The sequence below is a fragment of the Drosophila persimilis genome, unplaced genomic scaffold, assembly GCF_003286085.1.
Source record: "Drosophila persimilis strain 14011-0111.01,24,50 unplaced genomic scaffold, DperRS2 tig00000000-arrow-pilon, whole genome shotgun sequence".
Taxonomy (NCBI): Eukaryota; Metazoa; Arthropoda; class Insecta; order Diptera; family Drosophilidae; genus Drosophila; species Drosophila persimilis.
The window spans coordinates 22,727,092-22,747,413 of NW_020825288.1; the positions used below are offsets into that span (position 1 = coordinate 22,727,092).

Below are 20,322 nucleotides of genomic sequence, written 5' to 3' on the forward strand. Positions count from 1 at the left end.
ATAAACTCAAAAATCAAGTCTAAGCGTTTTCTTATAGATGCATCTGCTCAGCTTGTCAGCATTTGTATTATCAGTCGGTAAAAGGTTTAGATAAATGACGCATATAAGGGTTTTCTTCCGTTTTAATAAATTGTATATTGCTGAGCGAGAGAAGCTGCCTGTACGGTGTTCGAGGTATCCGGTGTGATGGCAATGGTATAAATTCTTCAAAATGATCCTAACATGACTTACCAGACGGTCGATTCCCTCATCGAAAATGTGGATCATAAGTTAATTAAATGACATCCACTCATCCAATATTGCATCCATCTAAACCAGACTCCTGAAACTGGTTGTTATATAATCATTCTCTATGATTCTGCGTTTGCGGTTTCTCGTAGTTTCAAAATTGTGGATGCCACAGATTTTCGTACTTTGTGTGGGCGAAATAAACTTGTAACAGTGTGATATCACAGGAGTGTAAATACAAAATTTGGTTGTTTTGGTTTTTTAGTCTCTGAGATCTAGACGGACGCATGGATGGACAGACCAGACATGGCTACATCGACCCGGCTATTGATGTTGATCGAGAATATATATACTTTATGGGATCGGAAACGCTTCCTTCTGGGTCTACACCCATTCACTTCCACCACAAACCTAATATACTCCTATACTCTTTGAGAATCGATCCGAAGGATGCATATGGTCAACTTTAAAAGTTCATAGGTATCTTTTAAACTTATCCGATTTGTTCAGTTTCGATTTTCCCGCCTCATTTCGGCTGGTCCTGGTGAACGCGTCCATTAATTGTAGATTGGAACAAAGTTTTGTTTAATTTTTCTTTATTATTTGGGGGGATGTCTTACATTATATATGTATATGTATGTATATCTGTATATATGGTATGCCTAGGTCTATTAAGGTCTTACATTTCTGAGCGAGGGAATGTGAACCTTTTGCGGGGCTGACAGGAGAGGATTGTATGCACGTAGTACTAATGATAGAGCTTAGAAATAGCCATGCATAGATGTAATTTTATTTTATACAGAAGTTCGTAAAATGTGTGAAAGCTTAAAAACAATTGTACGATAGAGAATATTTATATATGTATAAACAATGGGGCAAATGCAAGATGCAAATGAAGTTCCTTATTTGCGGCGGGAGCGTGTCGCTCTCTTGGGCGCCTCGTCGTTGCTGGTGGCGGAATCTGCCACTGGGAGAGTGGCCTCGAAGTGCACCTTCTTGGCACGGCCGCTGCGTGCCGTCGAGGCTGAGGGGGCAGCGGCTTCCGCCGACGGAACGGGCTGCATTGCCTCTGGCTCGACAATTGGGACTGCCTTGGCAGCTCGTCCGCGTCCACGGGCGGCTGGTTTTTTGGCGGACACAGCCACCACGGGCTGCTCTGCAGACTCCTCGTCAGAAATGATCACCGCTGGTGTCTTAGCACGGGCTCCGCCACGTGCTTTCTTGGTGGCCGGCTGGTCCTCTGAATCTGGCTCAGTCTCGACCTTGGCTTTGCGTGCGTTGCCTGCTCGTGCCGCATGCTTGGTGGGCGCTGCAGAATCTGCTTCAGCCTCATCCTCGGCCTTGCGCCGGGTGCCACGTCCTTTGACTGCGGCGACCGTTGCTACCTCTGTTTCCTCGGCCACCTTCTTCGCTGCAGGCGCTTCCTCGTGCGGCTCCTCAGTGCCGGCCTTTCCCCTGCGTCGCCTGGGCGTGGCTGGTCTGGGCGTGGTGTCCACAATCAGCTCCAGGGCCTTGACCGTCGGATTCCTTTGGCGCCGGCTGCGGGACGGGGTCGGCTTGTCATCGTCGGGGGCTTCTGTGTAGTTCTTGCGCGGCAGATTTCGTCCCTCACGTCTCTGCGAAGTTGTGGGGTCCGGCAAGGTCACCGTGGCCATCTCTGGAGTGGCTGGGGTAGCTCTGACTGCCTCTTCGATCGGTGGCCCCTTCTGAGAGGGTGTTGGCGTGGTGGGATGCACCTCCATCTCGAGCGTCTTGGCAGCTGCTGCCTTGCCGCTGGTCACCGGCTTTCGGTTACGCCGTGATCCAGAGCTGGGCTTGTCATCGTCGGGAACTTCTGTGTAGTTCTTCCGTGGAAGATTGCGTCCCTCGCGTCGACGCGGCGTCAGTTCATCCTCGGTGTGGGAGGGCGAGGGGTATACCCCATCGTTGGGCTTCTCTGCGGAGGCCAAAGTGGTGGCAGTAACGGTGGCTGACAACTCTGTGGTCACATCCTGCACATTTTTCTGTGCATCGATACCTTCAGCTTGGGCGGAAGCTTTGCGTCCTCTTCGTGCCGTTGTCTTTTTGGCTTGGGGTGTCCCCTCGTCGACACTCGTCGATGGCTTCCGGAGAGCTCGCGTTGGCTGCTTCTTCTCTGCTGTATCCACATCCACGCTTGGTTTGCGACCGCGTCGCGTTGGCTTTACCGTTGATGCTTCCTGGATCTCGGGAAGAGGAGTCTCCAGTGGTGGGCCCTCTCCGCTGTGACGCTTTGATTTGGGCTCCACCTGGTCGGCCGTGCCCTCCTCCACGGTCGCCTTGCGTCCGCGCCGCCGAGAGCTGGCAGCCTCGACATGCTCCACTGGGACATCCGTCGTCTCGGCTGTGGCTTTGCGTCCGCGTCGCCGTGCCTTGGGCTCCTCCTCGTCCAGCAGCAGCTTCTTTGGCTCTGGCTCTCGCTCGATTTCCTCAGCGATCTCCTCCAGATGATGGTCCACGGGCTTCATTAAGGCTGATTCTTTCTCTGGTGTTGGATCTGCTTTCTGTCCTCGGCGCCTGGGATGCTCGGGCACCTCCGGAGCTGCCACCTCCACATCCATGGAAGGTTTGCGTCCACGTCGCTTGGGTCTATCTGCCTGGGCATCTGGCTGGCCCTCTTTAGCCGGCTGCTGACTGGCCTCCTCGGTTTTTACAAGCTCTGAGGACTTGCGGGCTCGTTTCAGGGTCTTCTTTGGTTCATCCAGAGCTGGTGGATCTTCTATGATGGCTGCCAGATGCTCCTGGGTTTTGGGGATGTGTGGATCATCCTTTGTGGCCTCCTTCTCTGCTGTTGGAGCTCGTCTGTTTCGCTTTGATGTCTCAGGCATAACCTCCATATGCTCCTCCTGGACCACTTCGGGTGTTTTGCGAACTCGTTTTGGGAGCTTCTTTGGCGCGGAGTCCACTGTTTGATCTACTTTGACGGCTGCCAGGAGGTTCTGGGCTTTGGCCTTCCGTGCTTGATCCTTCTCCGCTGATGGAGGACGTCCGCGTCCACGCTTTGTTGTCGAAGGGAGCAGCTCCTTGGATTCCTCCTGGTTTCGCTTTGGTGGATCCATTTGTTTAACATGTTCGGAAGGCATGTTGTCCTCTGTGATGGGATTCAGAATCTCCTCCGTCTTCGGCTGTGCTTCGTTGTCCTTTGCCTCCTCTGATGATTGCTTGGACGGCTTTCGTCCCCGTCTCGTGTTCGTGATGACTTCCTTTTCCTCGAGGATTGGCTGTACCTCGGCGGACGGTTTGCGGCCCCGCCGCCTTGGCCTCTCCAATTCGCTGGCCTCTGCAGTTCTCTCCACGGACGAGCCCTTTCTGGCTCTTTTGGCGGCTGGCTGAATCTCCTTAGCGGGCGGCTGCCCGTCATTGCGTGCCAGTCTTGTTACCTTCCTCGCCTCCTGCTTGACTGCTTCTTCTGCAGCCACCTCTGGCTCTTGCTTTTCCCTGTTTTCTGCATCCTTCTCTTCTTCAACATTTTTCAAGGTGTTTTCTTCAAGCGCTTGATTCCCGTTTTCAGAATTCGGCTTTTCGAGCGGCTTTTCCGTAGCTAGCGTATTCCTTCTGTCTCGTTCAGACTCAGCTGCGATATCCTGTTCTTCATCCAGAGCGGATCCAAGTGTTTGTGTCTCGGATACGGAGGCACCTGTCGTTTCAGTTGGGGCCGGAGTAAGCTCGAGTGCGGCCTCTCTTGGTGTATCTTCAGGGGCGGTTGCGGCTGCAACTTCATCTTCCTTTGCAGAACCAGTAGTATATGATTTAACAGACATGGCTTTGGGCTCCACAACCCCAGCGGGCGCACCCGAAGACGAAGGTTTCTCTGCTTCAGGGGCTTCTGTTGCGGCTTCCACTGTGGCTGCTGTAGTTTCTGTTGGTACTTTCTCCTGCGGATCGTGGCTCGAATTTGAGTCGCTCAACTCAATCACATCATCATCCATTTGGACCTTAGAGGGGAACACTTTGGTGGTGGTTTCCCTTCTATTCACGTGCAGATCCACAGGATCGACTTGTTCTTCCAGCATGTCCATGGCCTCATCGCAATCCTCATCGTCATCTTCGTCGTCATCTTGGCTGGAAGTTTCTTCTTTCGGGGACGACACTGACTGACTATCGTCTGATATTATTTGGATCTCGTCGTTCGCACTTTGACCTGTACTTGCAGATGGTTTGTTTGCAGCATTCAAGCCGATTATCGACTGATTTGTGGGGGTCTCATCGACTACTTCTTCAGACTCTGATGTTGAGGAAACTGATTGTATTTCCTCGGTGGATAAAGGTGTGCTTTCATCATCGATGCAGATCGGTGCATTGGGAGCAGGTTCCTTAGTAGAGTCTGATCGAATCTCTACTGATACCTGTCCTTTGTCTGGTGATGATTGAGAGAGTTCTCCCAATGGCTCCTGAACTGCCAGTGGAGCGGGCTCTTCCTGAACGCTTGAAGTCGGAGCATTGGGAACAGATCCCCTAGAATGTTCGGAGCGAGTTTGTGCGGATTCCTCTGCTTTTTCTGGTCCAGGAACCTCGACTACAGGTGATGGGGTGCTTTCCTCAGCGATGGAACTTTGGGCACTAAGAGAAGGTTCCTTAGTAGATTCAAAAATAATCTCTGATGTTTCTTTCTGTGCTGATGATTGGGGCAGTTCCTTTGATTCCCCTAATGCCTTCTCGTCTGCAAGAGAAGGGGTGCCTTCCTCAACGATAGAAGTTGGAGCACTGGGAACAGGAACTTCAGAACTTTCAGTCTGTGCGGATTCCTCTTCCTTTTCAGGCAATGGATTCTTAACAGGATGAACTGCAGGTGGTGGGGTGACAGATCCCTCAGCGATAGAACATGGGTCACTAAGAGCAGGTTCCTTAGTAGATCGCAAAACAATCTCTGATGTTTCCTCTTCTTTTCCTGGGGTTGATTGAGGCAGTTCTTTCGCTGCATCTACAGGCGCCTCAACTGAAGGGGATGGACCTCTTTGCTCAGCTTCAGGTCCGGTTTCTGTTTCAGTTTCATGTTGAATATTCCGTTCTGGTGTTGAGATAATCGCTTCGACTTTATGTTCATTCGGAGTTGCTTCCGAAACTTTCTCAGAAGTTGAATCCTCTGGAGAAGCAGCCGCTTCGTTGGTTGTGCAAGTCTCGGGGATGACTTCCGCCTCAGATGTGGACTTCATTTCAATTTCTTTGGGTAACTCAATGGCTGTGGCTGTTGGCGTTGCTTTAGGGTCTACAGCTGAGACGTCAGCAGTGATCTCATCCTCCGTCGTGTGGCCAGAAAGTGACTGATCGATGTCGGCTTCGTGCGTTTCTGCATTGCTCGAGGCATCCCCTGGAATGACTTTGTCGTCGTTAGTCGATTTCCTCTGGACTGAAGTCTGTTCCGAGGGCAATGTCTCCGCTTCGTGGGCGAGTTCTTCATCAACTGCTTTAAGGAGTTCATCGCTTGGGGATTTGCGACCATCTGAGGTGGCCACCACATCTTCAAAAGTGTTGGAGTCATCTAATTGGATGACCTCTTCGTCATTTCCGTTCTCTCTGGCAGGTTCCTTCGTTGGGGATTTCTCGACTTCCTTTGCGACCTCCGGGATGAACTCATCCTTCGTTAACTCCATGTCTGTTGACTCCTCCAGAAGGAAAGCCTCTTCAGGTTTCCCGATAACAGATTTGTCGCTGGGAGACGTTTTCTCGGCAGCTTCCGAGGCCGATGTTTCCGCATCCTGGCCATTGCTCCGTTGACCTTCACTTGGACTCTCGTTTTGGGTTGTGTCTTCTGGCTTTGCATCTTGTTGAATGGCATCCTCTTTATCCTTTCCATCTGCAGGTTCTTCGGCTGGAGATGCTTCAGGTTCTGGCATTTCCTCGACGGTGGAAACATCTTCAAGTCGGTTTGAGGCATCCAATTGAATCACCTCATCTTCAGCTAGATCCCCGGCAGTTGATTCATCCAGATTATTTGTTTCCTTTGCTGTGTCGATTGCGGATTTCGTGCTGCCATCCTGCCCTCCAGCTGCAGGTTTCTCGTTTGCCTCCGCATCGCTAGGCACGTCCAGTGGGGACGCGTCCTCTTTCTGGTTTCGGCTGGGCAGCTCTTCCACTTTGGGACCATTGGTCTGCTGATCCTCAGGTCGAATTTCATCTAGCGTGGTTTCCAATGCAATGGAATCGTCTTGAATCTCTTCAATTAAAGAGTCCTCTGGCACCTCTTCGATAAAAGATTCCTCTGGCAAGTCGTCAACTAAAGATTCCTCTGGCGCCTCTTCAATCAACGATTCTTCTTGCACCTCTTCGACTAAAGATTCCTCTAGCACCTCTTTTATCAACGATTCCTCTGGCTCCTCTTCAATCAAAGATTCTTCTGGGTCCTCTTTAATCAAAGATTCCTCTGGCACCTCTTCGATTAAAGATTCTTCTGGCACCTCTTTAATCAACGATTCTTGTGGCGCCTCTTTAATCAACGATTCCTCTGGCTCCTCTTCAATCAAAGACTCTTGTGGCACCTCTTCAATCAAAGACTCTTCTGGTAACTTTTCAATCAAAGATTTCTCTGGCACATTTTTAATCAACGATTCCTCTGGCACCTCATCAATCAAAGATCCCTCTGGCTCCTCTTCAATCAAAGATTCCTCTGGCACATCTTTAATCAACGATTCCTCTGGCACCTCTTCAATCAAAGATCCCTCTGGCTCCTCTTCAATCAAAGATTCCTCTGGCACATCTTTAATCAACGATTCCTCTGGCACCTCTTCAATCAAAGATCCCTCTGGCTCCTCTTCAATCAAAGATTCCTCTGGCACATCTTTAATCAACGATTCCTCTGGCACCTCTTCAATCAATGATTCCTCTGGCTCCTCTTCAATCAAAGATTCTTCTGGCACCTGTTTAATCAACGATTCCTCTGGCACCTCTTTAATCAAAGATTCCTCTGGCACTTCTTCAATCAAAGACTCTTCTGGTAACTTTTCAATCAAAGATTTTTCTGGCACCACATCAGCTTCTTGCGGTGGATCGATGATGGACGTGGACTCTTGGTCAACAGTTTCTAAAATGCTGAATGCATCCAATTGAATTGCCCCATCTTCAGGTGGTGTCTCAGCTTCCTTTGGACTCTCAGCTCTGCTGATGTCTTGTGTCACGTCCACTACATTTGAGTCCACTTCCAGACTATGGGCTTCTTTTGCTGGTTCACTTGCTGACTCTGTAGCAGGAGACGCTTCGCTTTGTTGTTCCCCAGCAGGCTTGGGCGCACTGGAAGCTTCCAATTCTTTGTGTTCGGGTTCGTCTGTGCTTGTAGCCGTCTCATGGGATAGTGTCTGTGGATCTTCGAAGTCAATTGTATCTTGAACAGCGTTTACAACAGCCGACAGTCCCAGGATATCCTCTACCTCAGATCCTTCTTCGACCAAAGATACATCGGTTGGCGTTTCCTTTGCTTCTGGCATTTGCTCAATGATATCCAAACTATTCTCAACTGATGGAGTATCTTCCTTTTCCTTTGGAGCTGGATATTCTTCACAACTCTCCTTCTCCTCCTCATCTATGTCTCGGACTGCACTCTCTGGGGCCTCCTTGATTGGTGACCTCTCTTCCACAGGCTTCCTTTCAGTGCCCTTGTCTGTGATGCTTTCTTCTGGCAGCTCTTTGGGTGCCGATTCAACTTCAACCTCAGACTTTTCGGCTGCGCTTTCCTCTGGCAACTCCTTGGAGGACGATGCTTCCACTTCTGATACGAGTATTTCCGGTTTGGCAGCTGTGACTGGGCTTGAGACGTTCAGCTCAATGGCCGAATATTCGATTGTAGAGTCCAGAGGATAAGTCTCGGACTCGGTAATCGTAGCCTCCACGACAGAGGAGACATCCGTTTCTTTAGCCTGCGGTGCTTTGGTGTCTTCGCTTAAGTCCAGTTCAATTATCATTGAAGAGTCGTTGGACATGGTGTTGCCTTTGGTGGCATTGATGCTGCTTTCAGTCGTGATGTCTTGTACTTCGATCAACGAAATCTCATCGACTAAAGAATCGACGGCTTCTATGGATTCCTCGACGGATATAGGTATATCTTTGCCATTTGTATTAGTTGGGTCTGTGGCAGCGTGTTTGTTGGGCGATGTCACAGCAGATTCTTCCACCTTCTTGTGGGGAATGTCTTTTTCTGCGATTGTCTCCTCATCATCGCTGAACACCAAGGGTTCGCTCAGACCCACGATTGAGTCAGTGTCGGAACGATCGTCACTCGGGATCGGTTCAGATGGCGGACGGACGGTCTGAGCCTTGGTCTCCTCCACGGTCACGTCGCCCGATTCAACACCAGAGACTGACACTACCAGAGGGTCGGAGAACATCGAATCCGAGGTCTGATCCAGCAGCTGGATGCCGCTTATGTCGTTGACGCTTGGCGAGGTGTCCCTGGACGCCCCTCTCTCCTCAGTCAGTGTGCTGAGGTTTAGGTCCGCCCTGATGGCAGCTTTGTAGGTGGTGCTGGTCGTCGCAGTCTTCCTGTAAGTCGTGGCAGCACTCAAGTTCATCAGGTCCTCCGACGAGACCGATTCGTTTCGCTTGGAGGCAGCCAGGGGATCGGCGTCAGTGGCTGTGCTGATGGAAGTCACATTTATTTCGAATTCACTGTCGTGCGCATGGACAGCGGACGTGCTGGGTACATCGTGGAAGATATTGTCCAGGGGCAGAGTGTGCCTTCCAACGCTCAAATTGCAACTTATCAGCACCGAGTCGCTGGTGTAATCCTTGCGCGAATGTAGCACCGCACTGGCCGGCTCATTGGGGACCATGATGTTCTTGGCACTGGGTGTCTTCAAAATACGGTCGAGGTCCCTGCCTTCTGGCTCTTCCGCTGGTGCTCTGTGCCTGCTCCTTCGCGGCGTGTCCGAGACGCTGTCAGAGCGCTCCAGCAGCTCCTCAATGTTGCCCAGAATGGGCGAGGCAGGCATCTTGGGGGTCTGCATCAGTTCCCGCAAGCCCTTGTACAACGGCGTGCTGCAGCTCTTGGGCGTCTTTAGCATATCCCTCAGGCCATGATAGTCCACATTGTCGGGCTCATCTGTGGCCAGTTCCGTGCCGTAATCCTCGTCTTCAGCGGCCGCTTTTTCTTTTTCTGTAACAAAGCAAACACTTGAGATATATTTAATCCCAAGGACGTGTCTAATTATCAGCCTACCATCTGCCGGAGCAGCTTCCTCCACAATGACGCCCATGTCGCCGACGGATTCATCGACTAAATTGGTTCGCTTGGGCGTGTTTAGCAGGCGCTTCGACTGCCGCGTTGGCGTGCCCATCTCCTCTGTCAGACGACGCTTTCGCGTGGGCGTGGCCAGGGCCTGTGTATCGGCCGCAGAGCAAGAGGCGCGTCGCGTGCATTGGCCGATTACATTCTGGCCGCTATTGACCTCGACAGAGGCTCGGCGAGTGCTGCGTCGCGGAGTGGTGGCCAAAGTCCTCTGGTCAGCGGAGAGGCGCCGCGAACTCCTTCGAGGCAGGGGTGTCTGTAAAGCTGGAGCTTCTTTCTCCACTTCCATAGCCGGCTTCTCAACTGTTGACGCTTTTACAAGGGAAGTTTTGTCCTCTTCAATCGTCTCCAGACTCTCCAGTTGGTCCTTTTGTGATGCTTCTAAAATCAAGGCTTGTTGAGGGCCATTCATTCTGAAATGCAATTCATGTCTTACCTTCTGCATTGGCTTTCGGATCTGTGGGGAGCTCCTCGCAAATGCTGTCGTCAATCAAAACCGCACCTGAAGGAAAAAAGGGTTTATGCTGTACGAACTGGACTCGATTCAAAGATTCCTTTTCCCCACTTACCCTCGACGATTTTCTCGGGCAAATCTACGTGAATCTCTTCACATATGCTATCCTCGATAATGGGAATCTCATCTACTGCATCTACTGGTGGCTCTTCAGTGGCTACCGCTGTTTTGAGACTCTTTAAACTGTCTTCTATGACCTCCTGGGTGGCTTTAGTGCTGCCCATTTCTCCGGCCATTAAAGAAGCAAAAGCCTCGACTGTTGATCCCGCTCTGCTTGGCTCTCCTCCGCTTTCATCATCATCATCCTTGATGGTAAACGTGCGGCTCAGATCATCCCCAGAGTCGTCCAGCTTCTCCGGGGTGGAGCATTTGCTTTTGGATATATTTAATTCCTTCCCCACGCTTCCGCTCGTTTGTGGTGTCAATGGGGCGATGGACGAGGCTGGCTTGGGTGATCCATGCCTGGGTGACCCGATCCTAGGCGACCCTAGCTTGGGGGAACCATCCCTGGGAGAGTTGCTGAGGGAGCGTCGAGCCTTGGACACCAACTTGTTGCTCATTTCCACATTGGGACTGCGCCTGGCCCCAGCCAGGGACTGCCTCATCTGGGACAGTTTGTTCTCCCGGGGACTGGCAAAGAACAGAGATGGTCGCTTGCGAGGCGAGGTCCTGGGTGTCTTGGCCTTCTCCTGATCGGCCGCTCGTTGGGCAGCGGTTCGTTTCAGTGGATGGAAAGGCAGACGAGTCGGTGTGGTGAGGCACTGACGACGCGCCTGCAGCAGAGATGGTCGTTTCGGCGCGGCCACAGGCGTGGTTGGCTCTGCTCGATTGGCAGCAATCTGCTTTTTGGTACTCGTCAGCAGAGCCCGTTTCATCAGGGACTGTGGCGTTCGCTTGGGGGTCGCCGCAGCCGCCAGTCTCTTGGGTGTCTTGGCCACTTGGTGCGACGGAGCTGGAGCTGGAGATGGCGGCGTGTCCGCTTGGGTTATGTCTATGACGAGCGGCGAGGCACCTGACGATTCGTCGGCGCTGTCGGACACAATGATGGGCGTATGCTTGAGCGTGGGACGCAGCTTTTGTGGTGTTGTCAGGTCAATGAGATACATGGAGGTCTTCCGCCGGGTCTTCTTCGATGTGGATGGTGTGCTGAAGTCGAGCAGATCCCGACTGCAGCTGTCCTCATTCAGCTCCGACAGCACGCTCTTTGGCGTGCTGTAGACGCTCTTGGGCGTGGAGATTGTCGTCACGTTGGGTTTGCGGACACATGTGAAGGACTTCTCCGTCTTGACACCAGTCTCGCGGGGCGAGAACGAGGTGATGACCACATCGGAGAGGGCACAGAGCTTCAGCAGCTTTTTGTGACTGGCTGGTGGGGTGGCGGTGTTCTCTTTGTTTTGCGTGGCATCCAGAAGATCTACTTTCGGAGTCTGACCAGCTTCGGCTGCTGGCTCGTCGTCTGCATTTGGCGGAGTCTTGCAGCGTTGGCTTTCGTCTGCCTCCACATGGGCATCGCTTTCATCCCGCGACTCAATCGAAGTGTTGCCCTCGTCATCCGAATTGATGCAATAGCGAAAGCTGCAAAGAAAACATTGATGATTATAGGGCCAAATTCTAGGACAACCAACATATGTAGGGAATATGTGTGCACAGACACAGACACAAACGGAAAAAAAACACACACACACAAACACACCCAGAGTGATGAAGGATATTTTAGGGTTGGCCGTCGTCTACCTGGGTGACTGCCGGCCCTGCCAGACGGCTTCACTTACTTGTGCACGGTCAAACGCTTGTCGATCTGAGGACGGTGGGACTGCAACTGTAAGGCAAACAGAGGGAAACAAAGGGAAAGTTCGTCTTGAGAAACTGTACTTGGTACTGTATGTGGCCTCTGCAGATACTCCGAATCGACATACCTTCAGGGATGGGCAGGAGTTGGAAGCCTGCTCAACGGGCGACAGGCGTTCGGGAGTGCGCGGCACATCTTCCGTCTCGGAGATCTTGGGGAACTCCCAAGTGTAGACCTGATTGAGTATGGTGATGCGTCCGCCATGTAGCAGCGGCCGCTTGCCATGCAGAACCTTATCGTTCAGATGGACGAGCTCCTTAAGCGATTTGTTGTTGATGGTTACCTGGGGACAAGCACATGCTGTTGATAGGGCAAATCGATGCACTCCCCCCTCCACTCACCCTGCCGAAGGCGTCGCATTTTATTTCGCAAAGCAGCTCCTCAACCTGGGGCCCATCCAGGACCAGGTCACAGCTCAGATACGAACCCACCTGGAAGGTGCGTCCTTTGGCCGCCACAACCACGGGCAAGCCGCTTTCGTCAACATACCGCAATTTAGCGCCATCCAAAGACATTTTGCTGGAAATGCTGCGGCCCGGCCGCAAAGTAGGAGTGTGAGTGGCGCAACTTTGGCTTTGGCTTGGGTGCAAAAAAAAAACCGAAAAGAAGCCGCACGGCGGAGGAGACGAGCGAGACTTAAGCGAGTCGCGAATAAACACCTGGCCTAATAGTTGTTCACAGTAATTGGTACACTTTTCACACAACAACTATGCTGTTTCCCCCTGCAGTACGATATTTTTAATATCTGACGGAATTTTTTTTTGCAATGGACGCGCGAGTGTGACCTGCCAATCGGATGCAATTGCGCCAATGTAGGCGTTAAGTTCGAAATTGAGTTCTTTGGGGCTGACAACTCGCTTAAATGTATATTATGCAGGAATAGGTTTTCCAGTTTTTCATTAACAAACAAAATAAAAGAAAAGCTACGTTTGCGGATTTTAGCTGTTTGTGAGTAGCTTCATGACATAACTACACTTAACAATTAAATAACAAGAAATAGTCGAGAATTTCACGAGTTGCATATGCCAATCTGGTCATACTAATAATTGATATCGAAATAATAAAAAAAAACAATTTGGACGAGAGCCGATGTATGAGCGTACTATGGTCGTTGGCAGTCATATAGAAACATAACTCATCATTCGTATAAAATTAGCTAGTAACATTAGACGGAATACCAAAAAAGAGGAATATGTATAATAGAACATAAATTTGTCAGTATATTTACGGTATATTTTGGTATATTTCGAAAGGTCGATATATTCTATCGATAAATGTGATCCCAATAGCCGGAATAAAACAAAAAAGAATTGATAAAGAAATATTAGAAGAATCTACGAACAAAATGGATGTCGATGCTGCACAAAAGACTTGGGAGCTGGAGAACAACATACAGACTCTGCCCAGCTGTGACGAAATCTTCCGCTATGATGCCGAACAGCAGCGTCAGATTATTGACGCCAAGCCCTGGGAAAAAGATCCACATTTCTTTAAGGACATAAAGATTTCAGCTCTGGCGCTGCTGAAGATAGTCATGCACGCCCGCTCCGGCGGCACTCTCGAGGTTATGGGCTTAATGCTGGGCAAGGTTGAGGACAACACGATGGTGAGCAAACAAAAATAACAAACAAAAAGACAAAGAACCTCTTACGCTGAAGTCTCATTCGCCGGTAGATTGTGATGGACGCGTTTGCCCTGCCAGTGGAGGGCACTGAGACACGCGTGAATGCCCAGGCGCAGGCCTATGAGTACATGACTGCCTACATGGAGGCTGCCAAGGAGGTTGGGCGCATGGAGCATGCCGTCGGCTGGTACCACAGCCACCCCGGATACGGCTGCTGGCTGTCTGGCATTGACGTTTCCACACAGATGCTGAACCAGACCTACCAGGAGCCCTTCGTGGCTATTGTGGTCGATCCTGTGCGCACTGTCTCTGCTGGCAAGGTTTGTCTGGGTGCCTTCCGCACCTATCCAAAGGGCTATAAGCCCCCAAACGAGGAGCCATCCGAGTACCAGACCATACCGTTGAACAAGATTGAGGATTTCGGTGTGCACTGCAAGCAGTACTATCCGCTGGAGATTAGCTACTTCAAGTCGGCTCTGGACCGCAAATTGCTCGACTCCTTGTGGAACAAGTACTGGGTGAACACCCTGGGCAGCTCTGGGCTGCTGACCAACACGGAATACACCACTGGCCAGATCATGGACTTGTCCGAGAAGCTGGAGCAGAGTGAAAACTTTCTGGGTCGCGGTAAATATCGAATAGAAGCCGAGTCTTGAGCCTTCTAAGTGCCAGCTTCTTATTTCACAGGCACCGATGTTAACGAGAAACGCTCCGAGGACAAGCTGTCCAAAGCTACGCGCGACTGCAGCCGCTCCACAATTGAGTTGATACACGGCCTGATGGCCCAGATAGTCAAGGATAAGCTCTTCAATAAGGTGGGCCTGGGAAAATAGGGCCTCGCTGCATTAGATCATTATAAAATACGATATTTCTATTGATTTCAAAATACACCGAGTGGATTGAAATTTTTCTTTAAAAACGCTACTAGCTAGACTCCAGACAGCCAAATGACTGCTTACAGAATTATTCCTTAGTTGTTTGGGTACTCTTTGGGACGAGGTTCGTTTATTTGAAATGTACTTTGGACAGCAGCAGCTATGGCATTGCCTTCTCATCAATCAATTTGTTTCATCATTTATATCGTTAAGCGTATTTTATAACTTTTATTCCCTGATTGCGTGTCTGTCAAGTGTCAGGACGGCCTGTTGGACACCGATACCGGTGTCTGCATAGGTCACAAGTGAAGTGTCAACGCTCTCCCTGCACGTGGCCCAATCAATTTCGTTGACTAGAGAGGTGGCTTGGTCGCTTATTAAATACGTTGTCACGTTTATAGCCTGGTCCCTGGCATACCATCCCCCGGCACCAGATGGCGGTAATGCAAATACCAAGCTCCTTGCTACAGTGAACACTCGAGTCTCGAGAGAGACTAATAAATGAAGATTATCCAAAGCATAAATCAATGAACATGCTAGAGGAATTTTTTTACTGCTACCGATAATAGTTGATAATTATCAAGGACTATACTATAACAATATGTTGCACAAAAAGTGGGCCGTAGACAGGGTTGTGCAAGGTTTTAATTCTCCTTTCATATATGCTTCGTTACTGACCGTGGCCCGCGGCATATTCGGCACGTCTGTTTTGTCTGGAAAGCTGAGTCGGTGCCATAATCCTAGAACGTAGGATCTTCGATCTGCAGTTTGTACAGTACTTTCTAAGGCCAGATCCGTTGATCCGGCTTCGTTTGCTTACCTCTTTTACATTTTCTGATACAGTCACAAATGATATATCTTATTGAGTTCATCCCGTCGGGAGTCCACCGTACTTTCCGCTCTCTCTCCAACCACATTTAACCGTTATCATCACTTTGACAATCCTGGCGTCGCACCAATGTCAAATATTTGTGTGCAAGTGTAGGTGTTTTTGTGTGTTTGCTATACCCCTATAAATCCCTCTGCCCCAAGAACTTCTATAAACAATGCAACCGAATTCGGTTGGGGGGAATTTTTAAATCCCCAAATGTAAATTGCGGCGTTAGACAGGACAAATAATCCGACATCAAAAGCAAAATAATTCCAAGAAAAATAACATCGCAAACAGAAAGGGACACAGAATTGTCTTTTATAGAGATTTAGCTTCAAGTAAAACCCTCCGTACCATTCCGCACTGTAGGGAAAGCGGCTTTAGCGTGTGAGTTATTATTATAAAAGCCATAAACTAGGGGAAAATACTTCATTTTTGATACTTTATCGAAATGCGACAGTCAATTGGCCTCAACAAGGAGCAATGACATGAAATGTAATACTGCCCGACTAGGTGGGGGGTACTGAAAGGGAATAAGTGCGGACGGACTACTAAGAGGGGTAAGAGTAAGAGTGTAAGCTGAGTGCTGGTCGACTATAAAAGAGCTGGAACCCAGGGGTAGACGTTTCATTCGCACAGACAAAGCCAGCAGGAAAGCTTTAACACAGTACATACCATCCACAAGGACCGCACAAGGTCCGAAGCCATGTCCCCACAGCCACAGTCACACCCACACACGACAGCATCCTCCATCAGTGAAGCAGAACAAGGAAATTAAAGCCACAACGGAAAAAGCAAAGGACGAGCAACGAGACCGACTGAAGAATATAATGGTAAAATTGTCGACTCTGCGGGATTGCGTGTGTGTTCGTGTGTGAAGTGCAGCCTGCTTGGGGACGCCTGTGTGTCATAAATTGAATTTCCTTCAAATTAGAAACTAAATAGGGCTCGGATTCTGCCGGAGAAGATTGCCAACTAAAACGGAAATAAAAGAGAAAATAAGTAACGTTTAAAAAAGAATTTTGAGCGAGTCTTAAAGTGTGCCATAGAAGTTGGACCTGTTGAACAAGGTGAGGCATACCATTGAGCTATCATTGAAGAAGTTGGACCTGTTGAACAAGGTGAGGCATACCATTGAGTTATCATTGACAGAGAGATAGAAAGCTGGGAGATGGGATGATGGAGAATCTTTTATGTTCCTATTTACTTTCACAGATTCACAGATCCATCAATCATGTATGGCATGCTCTATGAGAGTGTCCAGCACTATGTGCAGGAGGAGTACGGCACACACGTTTGGAAGAAGGTCTGTCAGATCATCGACTGCAAGCACAACAGTTTCAAGACCCACCAGATCTATCCGGACAAGCTGATGCCGGACATAGCGGCGGCCCTGTCCGCCTGCACGGGCGAGTCCTTCGACTCCTGTATGAACTTCTTTGGGAAGTGCTTCGTCAGGTTCTTTAGCAACTTTGGCTACGACAAGATGATTCGCTCCACGGGCCGATATTTCTGCGACTTTCTGCAGTCCATCGACAACATTCACCTGATCATGCGGTTCACCTATCCCAAGATGAAGTCGCCGAGCATGCAGCTGACCAGCATGGACGACAAGGGGGCTGTCATCCTCTATCGGAGCAGCCGAACGGGCATGTCCAAGTACCTTATTGGGCAGATGACGGAGGTGGCTCAGGAATTTTATGGACTGCACATCAAGGCATATGTAATCGAGAGCCAAAACGACATCAGCGGCGGGACGGCGGGTCCCATCAAGATGACGGAGGGTCCGCTTACTGTCATCGTGAAGTATCGCCTGGACTTCGACAACTCTGAATATATGGCCAAGCGTGTGAACACGGAGGCGCATCCCTCGCAGCTGAAGATGCCCACGGTGAAACTGGACGTTTTTCTGGACCTGTTCCCCTTCACCTTCGTCCTGAACCACGACATGAAGATTACACATGCCGGGGAGAAGATTGTGGAGACATGGATAATGCACAATCCTGGGGCTAATCTCAAGGGCTTCATAGGCACTCACGTGATGGACCTGTTCCACTGTCGACGGCCCAAGGACACCACCATCGATTGGGACACATTGATCCAGATGCGGGCGGTTCTCTTCGAGTTCGAGCTGATCCGTACGGGGCATAATCGGGATGCCTACGACGCAGCCCTGAACATGGACTTTGAGAACTACGACGAAATGGATCTAAACGAGGCGCAGACCATGGCCATCACTAAGGCCAAGGAGTTCAATGACGCACATCCTGCCGAGGCGGAGCTGGCTGCTGGAGAGGACGAAATCGATCCGGCCACGGGTGAACGTCGCTCCTCCCAGGGCCTGAAATCCATTCTGCTCAAGGGTCAGATGTTCTACATCAAGGATGTGGACTCGCTGATTTTCCTGTGCAGTCCGTTGATCGAGAACCTGGATGAACTGCATGCCATTGGTCTGTACCTGAACGATCTCAACCCGCATGGCCTCAGCAGGGAGCTGGTCATGGCTGGCTGGCAACACTGCTCGAAGCTAGAGATCATGTTCGAGAAGGAGGAGCAGCGATCTGATGAACTGGAAAAGTCCTTAGAGCTTGCTGACTCTTGGAAACGTCAGGGTGATGACCTCCTATACTCCATGATCCCACGTCCCATTGCCGAACGAATGAGGAACAGCCAGGAGCAGGTTTGTGAGAGCTTCGAGGAGGTCTCCGTCATCTTCATCGAGGTCCTGAATGTCTACGACGGCGGCTTGAACAGCATTCAGGGAGCCATGATGGCAGTGAATACGCTGAACAAGGTTTTCTCGGTTCTCGATAAGGAAATCATTTCCCCGTTCGTCTACAAAGTGGAGACAGTGGGCATGGTCTACATGGCGGTGTCCGGGGCACCGGACGTCAATCCCTTGCATGCGCAGCACGCGTGCGATATGGCACTGCGCGTGATGAAGAAGTTTCATCCCAAGGATATGGGCGATGTGGCTATTCGGGTGGGCATCAACTCGGGTCCCGTGGTGGCCGGAGTCGTTGGCCAAAAGGTTCCCCGTTATTGCCTCTTCGGGGATACGGTCAATACCGCCTCCCGCATGGAGAGCAGCAGTGATCCTTGGAAGATTCAGCTCTCCAAATACACGGCAGACAAGGTGCGAGAACTTGGCTATAAGGTCGAGTCCCGTGGTACTGTCAAGGTCAAGGGTAAGGGCGAAATGGAGACCTATTGGCTGCTCGAGGGACCAGAGGGCTAAACGATTGAATAGAAATGAAAAAAAAAATTATTTATGATTTAATGTAGAACACCTGCACTAAAAATATTGTACTACACTTAAAACTAGTTGCAATAAAAGAGAATTTCCCTCTTTCTACTTTCAGTTTGATTGAATCTAAGTCTAAGTATATCAGATATCTCATCTGAGGTCACAAACCCTAGTTTAACGACACTCGTAAACGGGAATTTAGTTAACAACCGCTTTCCTTTTGCTCGAACGGAACTCCTCGTCTAACTGACGAGGGTCTCATATCTAGCCCCATTCCCAGCAGACAACCCATTTCCGAATATCCCTTTTTAATAACTTTTATGGGGAGATTGCGTGTCGTTTGGCACACCATCTATAGCTATCCAAGCAGGCCCAACTATCAGAAGCCCATGTAAGTCGTAAATGGACTGGGTTCTGCACTGAGAAAAAATCTTTGATATCAAGAATACGAGTGTAGGTTTTTCTACTTGGACCCCAGATCCTTAAAGATATGTATGTACATTTATGAGAGTTAATAGATACATAGATCGTAGCGTGGAAATAGATCAGGATAGAAAGATATTGGGCCACCTTTATCGTCTTTTCCACCTTTGCGTCTCTGGAAGCTTTTGATTGCCAGAAGATTATGCCATACGATTCTGCACACAGAATCTGGTTATACTTGCTATATTATCCCCTTATAATAGTTATAAAGAGACGTGCAGATATCGCCTCGGCTATTGATCCTTTATGGGATCCTGTTACATACATTTACACGAATTAAATATATCCCGATACTGTTTTTAAGTTCCAAACTAGTTTTAAGTATTGAAGGAAACATCCCTTAAGAATTTACTCGACCTATATCTAAAATTAAATTGCTCAAGATGTAATTAGTTTTCTCTAAGTGCGTTCACGTCGATGGCTTTTGGAGTTCCTTTACTTACCCTGCTCTTCTTACCGAAATGAAATTAAGCCATTTTGCGTGCACCGCAGAGAAGCTCAAGTGCCTGGACGTCTGCCAATTAATTCTAGACCAATAATGACAATGACCAATCGCACCCCCACACAGGACTAATTAAGTTTTTTATTTTGGTGAAATGAAGGGACAAAACATGATGTCCCTCTCGTATTTAGTTTTAGCTCAATTTCTCATTTTAATCGGCCCTTTCCTGTGCGTTATTAATGACATTTTGAGTGGGTTTTAAGCGTTGCCAAAATAGCCCTTCCGTTCCGTGTCCGTGACTCTGACATCCAGCAGAGATGCTCGCTGGCCCATGTCCTCGCACACTATCTTCACTTTTGGCAATTCATGCGCTGCCCATAAGATTGTCAACGCTTATTTGAAAAGCTCTCCCGGACAGCCGTTTGGGTAAAGTAGGACAAAGGTTCGGTTGGGAGGCTGTGAGGCTGTAATGCTGTGGGGGAGCCCCACGATAGACAAATCCGAAATCCTCTTTAAATTGCTTTAAAGCACAACATCAAATATGTAGCCAGGACTCTCTCATTCACACACACATGTTTATGAACGTTTGTATGTATTTATTGCAAAAGTATGCGTGAAAATGGAATGGCATTAAAAACAGTAGCCCCAACCCACTGTCACCCATCCAACCACCAAGGGAAATGGGAAAATGCCAAGGCAAAAACGAAAGCGAAAGGCTACGACAATGATACATTTGACGAGCAGTTAAAAGCAAAGACTTCCAGGGCTGGACGAGTGTCAAGAACATTCCCATATAACGGAATGGATAGAGCTAGATTTGGAAAAGAGTTCAGGCTTTATATAACATACGTACCAACTCAGATTAAGCTGAGTTGATTAAGTGTTCAAAATATTGATTATCATTGATGAAAGAACAAAAAAATAGTTGAAGCCTTAGTTATATGTAGGAGGCCTTTT

At 49.4% G+C, this 20,322-nt stretch overlaps 3 protein-coding genes across 4 annotated transcripts; 2 read left to right on the top strand and 1 right to left on the bottom strand.

The window, feature by feature from the left end:
- Window positions 1–996: 996 nt before the first annotated feature.
- Window positions 997–12,565, bottom strand: LOC6591834 (nascent polypeptide-associated complex subunit alpha, muscle-specific form). 2 transcript variants are annotated; one of them, XM_026995368.1, is made up of 8 exons: window positions 12,165–12,565; window positions 11,891–12,106; window positions 11,747–11,793; window positions 10,030–11,549; window positions 9,897–9,962; window positions 9,392–9,841; window positions 7,198–9,328; window positions 997–6,765 (listed from the first exon to the last, which is right to left on the bottom strand). In XM_026995368.1, the coding sequence occupies exons 1-8, from the start codon at window positions 12,336–12,338 to the stop codon at window positions 1,131–1,133; spliced, it is 10,239 nt and encodes a 3,412-aa protein (XP_026851169.1). In that variant the 5' UTR covers window positions 12,339–12,565; the 3' UTR covers window positions 997–1,130. The 2 variants fall into 2 exon arrangements, with proteins under 2 accessions (XP_026851169.1, XP_002017202.1); XM_002017166.2 differs by having other exon boundaries at window positions 997–9,328.
- A 572-nt stretch (window positions 12,566–13,137) lies between these two features.
- Window positions 13,138–14,352, top strand: LOC6591835 (COP9 signalosome complex subunit 5). Its single transcript, XM_002017167.2, has 3 exons — window positions 13,138–13,429; window positions 13,498–14,074; window positions 14,135–14,352. The coding sequence occupies exons 1-3, from the start codon at window positions 13,169–13,171 to the stop codon at window positions 14,278–14,280; spliced, it is 984 nt and encodes a 327-aa protein (XP_002017203.1). The 5' UTR covers window positions 13,138–13,168; the 3' UTR covers window positions 14,281–14,352.
- Window positions 14,353–16,427: 2,075 nt separating this feature from the next.
- LOC6591836 (soluble guanylate cyclase 89Da) lies at window positions 16,428–18,432 on the top strand. The gene has a single exon (XM_002017168.2). The coding sequence runs from the start codon at window positions 16,428–16,430 to the stop codon at window positions 18,429–18,431; it is 2,004 nt and encodes a 667-aa protein (XP_002017204.1). The 3' UTR covers window position 18,432.
- Window positions 18,433–20,322: the final 1,890 nt, after the last annotated feature.